Source organism: Bombina bombina, chromosome 8 (assembly GCF_027579735.1).
Source record: "Bombina bombina isolate aBomBom1 chromosome 8, aBomBom1.pri, whole genome shotgun sequence".
NCBI classification, from domain to species: Eukaryota; Metazoa; Chordata; class Amphibia; order Anura; family Bombinatoridae; genus Bombina; species Bombina bombina.
In genome coordinates this window covers 285125728-285139787 of record NC_069506.1, presented here as the reverse complement: position 1 = coordinate 285139787, position 14060 = coordinate 285125728, and the positions used below count along the sequence as shown (strand labels likewise).

The window sequence follows — 14060 nt, the reverse complement described above, 5'->3', positions numbered from 1 at the left end:
ATTTTTATTGTCACAATAAAGTGTTAAAAGATTATCTGGAGAGGGGGCGGGGCTAACCGCAGGAGAGAGCAGACGTGCTTTTAGGAGCTCCTCTCTTGGCAATAAAAGTTTTAATCGCTTTTCTGCTTAAAAGTGAAATTTTTGGAGTTTATTTCCTCTGCCATCGAGAGTACAAAAGAACAGGGACTTTTTCTGGAGATTCTGAACTCCTATTTTGTGCCTTATAAACACTCTAGCTAGCAAAGGACTGAGCGAGACTAATTCCTCCGGAGGGTCGGGGTTCCGCTCCGGAGGTCTAACTGCCATGCCTAACAGCCTGTACTGAAGTCAGTCCCTGTATCACACTTTACTCCGGAGGGTCGGGGATCCGCTCCGGAGTCCTTACCAACCATACGCCTGCAGAGCTGACACGCTGCCATCCGGCCTGGCGCCCCTTAGTAGGCCGAGGACAACGCACACCACAGGAAACCTCTCTCCTAGGTTGTCAGAGGAACTCTGAGTTCACTTTGGCCGGAAGAGGTTTGAAGCTCCTGCTGTGTACCTGTGACATCGGGCTGCTCCGGAGCTGAAGAGCTGAACAGCACAAGCAGACTTGGTGAAGCAGAGGCCCTGCTGCACCGGCCTCGGGTTTCTCGTACCAGCCAAGCCCTTCCAGGAACACACGGACGTCTCGCGCCTCCTGCGCAGTCTGTTCAGAAGAAGCGGAGGGATTAAGAGGATTGACAGGGACGGCCATCTGCCCCTGTTTTGCAGCGCCAGGGTGAGACTCTTGGGCGCTGGACCTGCCGGGGTCTTCTGGCGCGAATCGCGGCCATCTTGTCTTTACAGTGTGGGGGCGCCCGGCGGGCCTTGCAGTCTCCAGAGTTGCCATAGCTGAGTACACCGAGCAGCTACAGGACAGTAAGCGGAGAGGAGAGCCGAGACTTCCACACTAGAACCGGGTGAGTCGCTTACAGTTTTTCCCACAGCCACGTGGGGTTACCAGACCACTGTCACCCACACACAGCACGTACCTTATCTATTGGAGATAAAGCTCTGGCCCCTAAGCTACGCCTTACACCATAATAAGCTTGGGCACAGGATTGCATCTCAGGGCCACTAATCACCCCATAATCCAGCTGAACGGCTCTCTTAGCAACTATCCTCACTTCCTGAAAGTATATAAAATAAGGTTCAAGGGCTACCTGACACAATAAGCATAGATCTAGTCAAAGTCCCACTCCTGGCCATCTACAGTTAAGAAAAGGGGCTTCTCCTCTCACACAGACTGTGTTAAGCCTACTAATTTGATAAACGGTGAGGTGCAGCAACATTCAACTTAGGGGATAGCAACAGGCCCTGTAACAAGAAACTTTGCCATCTACATTATTGAAAGACTGACGCCCTCGCTAAGTAGACATCCACACCTGCATACTTTCATTGGTCTGCACCAATCGGCCATTTCAGTAAACAGCAAGGCTAAGTCACAGCAGTATTAGCATTCAAACGTCAAAAGTTCTGAGAGAGTCCTTTACTTAGGAGGGTAGCCACAACTGAACTAGACCTCTAGACCCTCTGCCTGTAAGCAGCTGTCACTGACACCTTGTATCCCTGCTCAGGGGACAGCCTAAGCAGTTGTTTCCTTGGCAAACACAAGCAAACGTCCACGCTTACTACCTCTCATTGGACTGCATAAACCTGCCATTTCAGAAAATAACAGTTTAAGGGCTCTGATATATTTACACCTACATGTTGCAGACACCTGAATTACCACTCTCCTGCCACCTTCTTCCAGGACATTCTTAAGCTTCTCATGAGGCTTACCTACCACACGGCAGCCCAGGCTACTGGCACTAGCCGACTATATATATATATATAAAGGGTACTGATCTGGAACTGTGATTGTTTGTGCTGCTGCGTCAGCTTATGATTCTCTGTGGCCCTAGCACAGAGTGGAGTGTTTTATTTTTCTGAAGTGTTTTGTCATATTATAATCTGTACGTCTTCTTTCCCAGAACAAGGGGACCCACACTGCTCAGATCCTAGCCTCTCCTGTCTGTCGACTGCACATAGGCTGTTTGCGGGGTGAGGGAGGGGTCAAACCCAGACTCTTGCCCAGTGAGTGGACCGACAGGAGACACAGACTCTGGTAATGTATACTTGCTAACCCATTTAAGTGTTTGCCATTTTTGCTCCTGCTAAACCTTCCCTTTCGGACCCCCCCTTTCCGGCCTGCTCACGCAGGCTGGTCACCTCCACTTTCCTTTTTCCCTTCCACTAGGTCGTACCCCTTCTTCCCTGGGTCCGAGGGGGAATACCCCGTCTAGCCATAACTAAGGTTTTTCATTATAAATCAAAAGTAAATAACAGTAGGCTCCACGGGTCCCCTGTCCCTATGTGGGCCGGTGTCTTGAGCTAATTGCTCAGAGTTGCGAAGCAGTGTTCTGCTCCTAGGCGCCGCCATGTGGAGATAGAGGTCATAAGTGGACGGCCGGCCCCACTCAGTCATGTAATACTAATCTGCAAGTGTATTTTCCTTTTCTCAAGTTGTCAACCTATAGGGCCTACATATCTCCTTAGCAATCTCTAAATACCAGTCTTGCCTGTTCAGGATAGGATACTTTTTTCTAATTTGAAAATGCCTAACAACACCAAGAGACACTCGAAAACACCAGGTCAGGGGCAGAAAACGGTCCGAGACCACTTCGCACAACCAAATAAACACCGGAAGGAAGATCCTCTTGAGGATCAGAGTGACTCTGAATCTCTTGGGGATGGATCTCAACCCGACCTTACACCTCAGGTCAGATCACAACACCTGATAACTGAGGACACCCTCAAAAGAATGTTAGCAAACCAAACTATTTCCATAACTAAGGAAATTCAGCGCAATCATGCTGAACTCCGCAAGGACATCTCTGAGATTGGGGACAGAGTGGACTCCCTGGAAAGAAAACAGGACGATCTTGCTACCGATCATACCAACCTGTTGGCATACTCTGAATCTTTGGCAGACCAGATCAGTCAACTAGAATTTAAACTAGCTGATGTGGAGGATAGGTCTCGCAGAAACAACGTAAGATTCAGAGGAATCCCGGAAGATATTCAACCTGCAGAACTTCAAACTTTCCTGAAGGACCTATTTAGGGACCTGCTGGGCCCAACAGACGGATTTAACGATACCATGGAAAGAGCTCATAGAGCCTTACGACCTAGAACTGTCTCACAGGAGAAACCGAGAGACGTCATAGTCTGTTTTCATAGCTTTCCATTCAAAGACAGGCTCATGCAGGCGGCCTTCAGGAAACCGCAGATCTCAGAGAGGTTCAAAGACATACAGCTGTTGCCCGACCTATCTGCACACACTCTACAACATTGTAGATACTTCCAGCCGGTCACACAGATCCTCCGCAGGGAGAGCATCAAATACAGATGGGGTTACCCTACTAAATTAATAATTACAAAGGACAACAAGTCATTCACGGTGGCCTCTCTGGCTCAGGGTACGACCCTCCTGGGTCAGTGGGGCCTTATGGCAGTGGACCCCAGGGGACCCCCCGCGACCCAATCTAAGCTGAGAGCTTCGGCCCCCGAGTGGTCGGGGAAAGAACAAGGACCGAAGAGACTTAAAACATTGCAGCCTCCAGATCCTATCCAATTGGAGTCCCGGCCCTCATGATAAGTGGCACTTGTGGTTTGCCACACCTCAGGAACCTGACAGGCTACGGAATGCCCACTTTGGCCTACCAGCCGAGTTTTGCTGTTGGGCAGAGAAACTGAGATGGTTTGGCCTCACATATGCCCCTTCTAAGGTCCCTCCGGCCATACCCTATGGATTCATGCATGCTAGGGTTAGGTGTATAGCAATTTAATTATGATCACTGTACTATCTTGACAAACCTGCAGGCCCGCCATATTTTACAGGCCTGATGTGATTAGACACGTTTGCCTCTGCCTTTCATGCCCTATATCCCATGGGGCCGTGGAATGTGGTGGGTACTGTGTTGGCAATTGTAGCTACTAATTGTATGGGTCCGCGTTCCACCACTTCATGACAGGCCTAGGTACTTTCTACCTCCTTTACAGCCAACGCAATCTACCCGGCATTCGTATTTACTATGCCTGGGGTCCCACGGCCGTGACGTGGTGGAACGTGTTCCCCCTTTTCCCCCCCTACTCTCGGGGGTTACACCAATGGAATACTGAGTGGGGCCTACATTGACTTAAATATGCACCTATATATTCATATGTGTCTCCATTCTATTTTATATACTATGCTTATGTGCTTAGACCTTATTGCATTTACTGTCCCTTGTCAGGTTTCCATGTTCAACTTGATGTTTTTGTTTGGGTTATGCCCTTAACGGTGCATAGGTTGATACTCGCTCACTTGCACTTTTGTTTACCTTCTCATAGTTTACTTATATAAATATTGGAGTGGGGCTGGTCTTTCCAGCTCCCCTCGTCACACATTCGCTCTTAGCTCCCCCCCCCACTGGTTAACCCACGCCAGGGTTCCAACTCGGTGGACTATTTCCACCTGTGCTGTCAGTACATTTCCTTTTCACGTGCTAGCCACTCACCCCAACCCCTTGCCCCTTCACACTTCCCACAGATAAGAGGATCTAGGTTTCCTAAATATTTCTCCTGCCCATTTACTTTCCCAGACAGGAGGTAGAGAATGTCCCATTTACGACTATGCACACATAATTCCAGAGGCTTAAATTCCCCCTACAAGAGGAGTTTACTTTCCCGTATGCTACGTCACCACGATCCTGACGTAGTGTTTCTACAAGAAACACATTGGCTGTTAACCTCCCCCACTAGATTCCACTCTCGATCGTACACGACCATTGAGTGCTCCTCATTTATAAAAAAAGCTAGAGGGACCGCTGTCATGATTCACAGGAGGATAGCCTATGAGGAAATCCAGGTACTTAGAGACCCCCAGGCCAGATTCACAATTGAAGTATGTAAACTAGACCACGTCACGCACACCCTTGTCTCGATTTACTTACCCAATTCCCGTCAGCCAGCTTGTCTCAGGAAAATTTTGAGGTTGATTGACCAACATAAACAAGGCAGAGTCATAATTGCAGGGGACTACAACATGATTTGGGACGCTGACCTTGACCGTAAGACGCTAAACCCAAATAGGCCCTCCTCCCAACTGACCCTTCTCTCTACAAGATTCAAAGCAATCATGTCTGAGTTTGGATATTATGATATCTGGCGATCCCTACACACCACAGACAGAGACTTCACTCACTTCTCCCAGGTCCACAAAACCTATTCTAGGTTGGACCATATTTTTTGCTCGTCCGGGACTCTGGATTCAGTGCTCCAATCCAATATCCCTCTATGCCCATGGTCTGACCATGACCCGGTGCTTGTAGACTTACCACTCAGTGACCCTTGTCCCCACAAAAGCAGATGGTCTCTCCCACGTAATATTCTAGCGGACATCCCTTTTAGGGAGGAGCTACGAAGAGATCTTATAGATCTCATCCAATTCAACGACAATGGCCAGACCGCTGACGACACACTCTGGGGAGCTATTAAGGCGGTAACCAGAGGCTACATTATCCGTAAGCAAGCCCGCCTTAGGAAATTAGCTGGGCTCTCCCTAGCCCAAGCCCACTGTAGACTAAGACTATTGGAATCCGCCAACAGAACCAAAGTCACAGAAGTGCTGTCTTCCCAGATCTCGGCGGTGCGCTCGCATATTAACCACCTTGAATTGCGGCGTACCCAAGACAATCTCACTAGACTTAAACAGATGTTTTATTATAAGGGCAACAGGGCGGACACACTGTTGGCGAATAAACTATGCCAACGGAACAGTACGTCCCGCATACACCAAATCTTTTACAATAACCAGACCTACAAGCTCCCCTCACAGATAGGGGACTGCTTCTCAGACTACTACTCAAAGCTTTACGATCTTGAGGGTAATGAGATCAATGCCCCCGCCTCCACTCAACGGATCAGAGACTTTCTCGATTCCTTAAACCTACCCTCCCTATCGACGGAACAACAGGAGTCCCTGACTAATCCGTTCACTCAGTTGGAAGTCAAACGGGTCATCCAGCGACTCAAATCTCTTAAGGCCCCTGGTCCTGACGGATTTCCTGCACAGTTCTACAAAACCTACAGCCAAGAACTAGTGCCGCTACTCCTTAGGTTCTTTAACAGTGCCAGGCAAGGAGGAAGCTTTAAAAGAGAATTTTTGGAAGCTGAGATCATTATGATCCCGAAACCAAATAAGGACCCCTCTCTCTGCCCCAGTTATAGGCCTATTTCGCTTATAAATGTGGACATAAAAATCTATTCCAAGCTTATTGCGAATCGAATTTGCAAACTTCTGCCTACCCTGGTCAACCCAGACCAAGTGGGGTTTATACACAACCGGGAGGGCCCAGATAACACCAGGCGCCTTATTAATATAGTTTGTGAATCGACAAGAATGAACAAGCCTTTTTCGGTTATCTCTTTAGATGCCGAGAAGGCCTTCGATAGGGTTAGATGGAGCTACCTTTGGGAGACCCTTGACGTCCTCAAATTCCCCCTTGATATACGCCTAGCTATCCAAGCCCTATATTCCAACCCTACAGCTACAGTTAGGGGAATGGGGTTCCATTCAACTCCATTCCCCATCCGAAACGGTACGAGACAGGGATGCCCTCTCTCCCCACTTCTGTTCGCCCTAGCAATAGAGCCACTTGCAGAAACTATATGCACTAACAAAGACCTGATGGGTATTACACTCTCGGGCTCTAAGCATAACATCGCCCTATTTGCTGACAACGTGACGGTGTTTTCAGCGGACCCTCTCCATACCATCCCTAAACTTCTGGATATACTTGAGGCCTTTGGCTCTCTTTCCTTTTACAATCTTAACGTCCCTAAAACAGAAATTTACTGGTGGGGTTTTCCCCAAAAATATATCTCGGCCCTCCAGAGGCAATTCGATTTTAAATGGTCTAGTAAAAATATCACACACCTTGGAGTCAAAATATCACACGACCTGAAACAGATGGTCAAAGATAACTTTTCACCCTTGCTGGCAGACTTGCGAGCGCTAAAAAATACCTGGGATCATAAGAACATCTCTTGGATGGGCCGCATAGCCTCTCTCAAGATGTCATTCCTCCCACGGCTCACCTATCTATTTAGGTGCCTACCGATTAGAGTACCCTCCCACTTACTGCTGCAATTCCAAAGTGAATGCACCAAATTCATTTGGCAGAATAAAACCCCGAGGATAGCCCACAAAACACTCCAGTTCCCGGTTCATTTGGGGGGCTTGGCCTCCCCATCCATACTTAAGTATTACGAGGGAGCCATGCTCACGCATATCTCCCAGTGGGGAGTTTTGCAATCTCAAGACAGGTGGAGGGATATCGAACAAGCTTCACTGCCCTTTGATATCTACTTGAAAGATTTAATCTGGACCCCGGTCCACAGCCGTAGAACCTTGAACATCCATAATCTAGTAATCATAGAGTGCTTGGCGGTTTGGGATAAGATCCGGCATCGTAAGCTGACCGCACCGCATCCCTCCCCGATTACTTCTATCCCCGGCCTCTTTACGGGCCTCTCAGATACACACCCCAACACATGGGCTAGAATGGGGGTGACACAAGTTTCGGATCTCTGGTCTGCGGCCAGTGGAGATGGTTATATCAGATTGTCTAGGGACAGCCTTGGTAAAGACGTCCCACCCCACCTCCACTTCGAGCTTACTAGGATTAAATGTTTCCTGTCTAGCTGGGGTTTTTCCCCCTCCGCTACGCGCCCACTTACTCCATGGGAATCTACTTGGAAGGGTGGACGTAGACTATACAAACCCCTGTCGAGACATTACTGTCTGCTAGAGGGCACGGCGCCCCCGGACCTGGCCCCGCATTTGAACAAGTGGGACACTATTCTCCATACTAGAATCCCGGCTAGTGCCTGGCAAGGATCTCTTACCCTGACCAAAAAATCTTTACATTGTGTGACAATGTTTGAAACGCACTATAAAGTTATCTCTCAATGGTACCTGGTCCCAGTGCGACTAGCCAAGATGTTCCCGACGTCCTCCCCACAATGCTGGAGGGAATGTGGGGCCCAGGGGAGCATGATCCACATCTGGTGGGACTGCCCCAGGTTGTCTCACTTGTGGACCCTATGTTTCCGCACTCTATCTGCTCTTAAGATACAACTGCCCCAAAGCCCTGCCACAGCACTCCTACATTTAAACTTACACGCCCTCCCCAAACACCAACAGATCTTTTGTGTTTATCTTCTAACTTCAGTCAAAACCTGTATTGCTAGATGCTGGAAGAAAACTTCCCCCCCTGGATGGTCTGATATCCTTAGGAACATGGCCTATCTATGGGCCATGGAAAGAGATATATTCTATGGTCTGGACAAAAGTGACCTGTTTGAGATGGTTTGGGCCGACTGGACGGAAATACACGACACCACATGGCTTCCCCAGGTCAGGGTATAGTAACGCACACATCTCCTGCCTTAGATGAATTCCGATAGGTACTTTCCATCCCCTTTCTCCCTCCCTACCCATAAGGATGAATCCCCCCCCTTCATCCCCCCCCCCATTCTTTGGTAATTTCTCACGCAATGTACTGACTTCTATCTCGGATACTTCAATGACTTAGTTGTATCCTTTCTAACAATTTATTTCCTTTTTGTTTGTTCGTATTTCATTCTAATACTCTATGGCTTGCTTTGTACTATGATGTGCAGGGGATCTGCGAATCCCCAGACAGTGTTATACTTGTTAAAACAAATAAAAATCTTTGAAAAAAAAAAAAAAAAAAAAAAAATTATCTGGAGTGCTGTGGACGTCCTTGGAATTACTAGATGTAGATATTTACAGATATAAATACATATTTATATACATATATAAGTGCAGTGGAGTCCTTTTCAGTCAAATACCTCAAACTATGAAAAAGCATATTTATTAAATATTTTATACTGTGTATGTACTGTAAATCATTTACATTCTAATGTTCTTCACATTGGGCAATATGTTCTAACTTAGTATTTTTAAATAAATATTCCTAGACATATTTTACCAAAAAATCATCATAATAAAATATGCATTTAAGAATAAATAGGACATTTTATTGTATGCGAAAAACATTGGAATGTGAAATATTCATAATTTATGTTGGGTTTAGCGCTCTTGAATAAACACGGTCGGTTAACGTGCGAGTATGTGTGATGGGATCTTTTTTTCCAGTTTGGCGCTGCATTGACGTCTATTGGAGAATACGTCAACGCTTTTGTGATATTCAAAGTTCACCTCTTTGCGCATCGGGTATTCATTCTCGCTCTTTTTACTTTCAACTTGTAATAAGAGCGCAACCCGATGCACTCAAGAAGCCTCCTCTAGCGAAATTAACGTGCAAGCACAAAATAGCACTCTGTTCATAATCTAGACCTTAGTAATTAATTCACTATTCAAAAACGTGTTAATGTGATAGAATGGCTTGAAGAGCTGATACTAGTTTCTCAGTTTCTGGTTTTATGACATTTAGTATGAGTCTTAAATTGCCACGTTAATAAATCTGGAATTAATATTTTTGCTTGGAGCACAGTTGTACAAATGCACAAATAAACTTTATGTAAAATGTATTCTACTTACTTCTGTTATGTGCTGCACACTGCACATTTTATTTCTGGTGACAGAAGACTAGAAAACCATTGTCAGGTGACTGTGCAGAGCTAATCAGGCAGGCACAACAGGCCTTTTGCTATGTTTCCTGCTACTACACAGCAATGCAGAAGTGTGCAGTTAATGTTAACAAAAGCACTGGTAAAACAAAGAATGCAATCAGAGTATAAACCTAAATTATCATATAAAGGAAAAGGCTTAAATGCAGAGAGCCATAAAATGTCAAATACAAAGCAAGAAAATTTAGACATCTTGACTAAATCGCTACTAATTATCATCACCGAGCATCCTTGTCCACTCCTTAGCTACTAGTGCCCCCTATAGTAATCCCAGCGACCACTTCCATCTCACATGCCTATCAGTGCTCCCTTCAGTAATTCCACCACCACTCCAGGGCTGCCCACTTTGGGAACCACTGCTTTAAAGGGATATAAAAGTGCATGTGATTATGCCACTATTGCTTGTATATAACTGTGTGTTTAACACCTGCATGTTACATGAACTACTGGTAGCTCGCTTAGCAAATCTGATGAGACAAGGCCAAAGCACTATTTATCACTCTTACACCCTCGCATATACTATTATCAATACGTGTCTCTAATGTTCTCCTATATATTCTCAGTATCAATACGTGTCTCTAATGTTCTCCCATATACTCTCAGTATCAATACGTGTCTCTAATGTTCTCCTATATACTCTCAGTATCAATACGTGTCTCTAATGTTCTCCTATATATTCTCAGTATCAATACGTGTCTCTAATGTTCTCCTATATACTCTCAGTATCAATATGCATCTCTAATGCCCTCCTATATACTCTCAGTATCAATACGTGTCTCTAATGTTCTCCTATATACTCTCAGCATCAATACGTGTCTCTAATGTTCTCCTATATACTCTCAGTATCAATACGTGTCTCTAATGCCCTCCTATAAACTCTCAGTATCAATATATGTCTCTAATGCCCGCCTATATACTCCCAGTATCAATACGTGTCTCTAATGTTCTCCTATATACTCTCAGTATCAATACGTGTCTCTAATGCCCTCCTATAAACTCTCAGTATCAATATGTGTCCCTAATGCCCTCCTATATACTCCCAGTATCAATACGTGTCTCTAATGCCCTCCTATAAACTCTCAGTATCAATACGTGTCTCTAATGCCCTCCTATATACTCCCAGTATCAATACGTGTCTCTAATGCCCGCCTATAAACTCTCAGTATCAATACGTGTCTCTAATGCCCTCCTATATACTCTCAGTATCAATACGTGTCTCTAATGTTTTCCTATATATTCTCAGTATCAATACATGTCTCTAATGCCCTCCTATAAACTCTCAGTATCAATATCTGTCTCTAATGCCCACCTATAAACTCTCAGTATCAATATGTGTCTCTAATGCCCTCCTATATACTCTCAGTATCAATATGTGTCTCTAATGTTCTCCTATATACTCTCAGTATCAATACGTGTCCCTAATGCCCTCCTATATACTCTCAGTATCAATACGTGTCTCTAATGCCCTCCTATATACTCTCAGTATCAATACGTGTCTCTAATGCCCTCATATATACTCTCAGCATCAATACGTGTCTCTAATGCCCTCCCATATACTCCCAGTATCAATACGTGTCTCTAATGCCCTCCTATATACTCTCAGTATCAATATGTGTCTCTAATGCCCTCCTATATATTCTCAGTATCAATACGTGTCTCTAATGCCCTCCTATATACTCTCAGTATCAATACATGTCTCTAATGCCCTCCTATAAACTCTCAGTATCAATATATGTCTCTAATGCCCTCCTATAAACTCTCAGTATCAATATGTGTCTCTAATGCCGTCCTATATACTCTCAGTATCAATGTGTCTCTAATGTTCTCCTATATATTCTCAGTATCAATATGTCTCTAATGTTCTCCTATATACTCTCAGTATCAAAACGTGTCTCTAATGCCCTCCTATAAACTCTCAGTATCAATATGTGTCTCTAATGCCGTCCTATATACTCTCAGTATCAATGTGTCTCTAATGTTCTCCTATATATTCTCAGTATCAATATGTCTCTAATGTTCTCCTATATACTCTCAGTATCAAAACGTGTCTCTAATGCCCTCCTATATACTCTCAGCATCAATACGTGTCTCTAATGCCCTCCTATATACTCTCAGCATCAATACGTGTCTCTAATGACCTGCTATATACTCTCAGCATCAATACGTGTCTCTAATGCCCTCCCATATACTCCTGGACCAGTATGTTTCTAGTGCCCTCCCATATGCTAACGGTTTCACATGTAGTAATGTAATTAACCTATTCTATACTAGACATTTAACAGTAACACCTGACGTAGTAAGTAATATCTAGTATAGTATAGGTTAATTACCTTACTACATCAGGTTTAATGATTACCTTGGATGAGAGCAGGTAAAATAACCACGTTTACTAATTAGCTGATTATTTCACATTTGCTCCAGGTCAGAGATCCTCAAAATGTAGCCTGTTAGGGAGGCCCGAGGACAGGTTTGAAAACCAGTGACCTAGACATTACTTAACAGACAAAGTAACACCTGAATGGAAAAACTCACTTGAATTTCCTTTTGTGGCGTTGGAGTCTCACTTGATCGTGGGATGAAAATAAGAATTAATGTGATGATCACTGCTAACAGCAATGCCAAAACCACAAACAGTCTAAAAGAAATAAACAGTAGATCACTAATAAGCATTAAAACCATGACAAGGACAAATGAATACAAATATATAATGTGTGCGCTTATAAATAACCCTTAAGGCAAATGATGAATTGAAAGGTCTTCAAAAGCCCTTGAACCCAGAACGCTGGCAAAAAGTAATGGGATTTCATGAGCTATATTACAGGAGTTTCCCTTCTATTGTGAATCCAGGCAGATGTGTATATCTATAACATAATCGCGTTTGTAACGCGTCGGTCGCCATCGCCAGTTACTAGCGCAGCCTGCAGCACGAGATGGCTTCAGGAGCTCCAGCTCTCAGCCGCATATGGAGCCGGAGCGCGATCGGTGCTCAACCTCCATATGAGGCCAGATGCCTGATCGAGGGGGCAGGGAGTGGGAGTGCCCTACTACAAAAAGGAAAAAAAAAAAAAGGACAGGGAGGATTGGGGCAGCTACACTACAGAAAAAACATAATTTATGCTTACCTGATAAATTTATTTCTCTTGTAGTGTATCCAGTCCACGGATCATCCATTACTTATGGGATATTAACTCCTCCCCAACAGGAAGTGCAAGAGGATTCACCCAGCAGAGCTGCTATATAGCTCCTCCCCTAACTGCCATTACCAGTCATTCGACCGAAAACATGCAGAGAAAGGAAAACCATAGGGTGTAGTGGTGACTGTAGTTTAATGGAAAAATTACCTGCCTTAAAGTGACAGGGCGGGCCGTGGACTGGATACACTACAAGAGAAATAAATTTATCAGGTAAGCATAAATTATGTTTTCTCTTGTTAAGTGTATCCAGTCCACGGATCATCCATTACTTATGGGATACCAATACCAAAGCTAAAGTACACGGATGACGGGAGGGACAGGCAGGCTCTTTATACGGAAGGAACCACTGCCTGAAGAACCTTTCTCCCAAAAACAGCCTCCGAAGAAGCAAAAGTGTCAAATTTGTAAAATTTGGAAAAAGTATGAAGAGAAGACCAAGTTGCAGCCTTGCAAATCTGTTCAACAGAAGCCTCATTCTTAAAGGCCCAAGTGGAAGCCACAGCTCTAGTAGAATGTGCTGTAATTCTTTCAGGAGGCTGCTGTCCAGCAGTCTCATAGGCTAACCGTATTATGCTACGAAGCCAAAAGGAGAGAGAGGTAGCCGAAGCTTTTTGACCTCTCCTCTGACCAGAATAAACGACAAACAGGGAAGACGTTTGTCGAAAATCCTTAGTTGCCTGTAGATAAAATCTCAGGGCACGGACTACATCTAGATTGTGTAGCAGATGTTCCTTTTTCGAAGAAGGATTAGGACAAAAAGATGGAACCACAATCTCTTGATTGATATTCCTGTTAGTGACCACCTTAGGTAGGAACCCAGGTTTAGTACGCAGAACTACCTTGTCTGAATGAAAAATCAGATAAGGAGAATCACAATGTAAGGCAGATAACTCAGAGACTCTTCGAGCCGAGGAAATCGCCATTAAAAACAGAACTTTCCAAGATAACAACTTGATATCAATGGAATGAAGGGGTTCAAACGGAACCCCCTGTAAAACATTAAGAACTAAGTTCAAACTCCATGGTGGAGCAACAGTTTTAAACACAGGCTTGATCCTAGCTAAAGCCTGACAAAAAGCTTGAACGTCTGGAACTTCTGACAGACGTTTGTGTAAAAGAATGGACAGAGCTGAAATCTGTCCC

General features: G+C 44.8%; 1 protein-coding gene across 2 annotated transcripts in view; it reads right to left on the bottom strand.

Annotated features, from left to right (window-relative positions):
* Positions 1-14060, bottom strand: part of TMEM218 (transmembrane protein 218) — a 171760-nt gene that overhangs the window by 37295 nt on the left and 120405 nt on the right. For both annotated transcript variants that reach the window (XM_053691432.1, XM_053691433.1), the window contains one exon: positions 12256-12358. In XM_053691432.1, coding sequence (XP_053547407.1) covers positions 12256-12358 — 103 coding nt within the window. The remainder of the gene's footprint in view (positions 1-12255; positions 12359-14060) is intronic.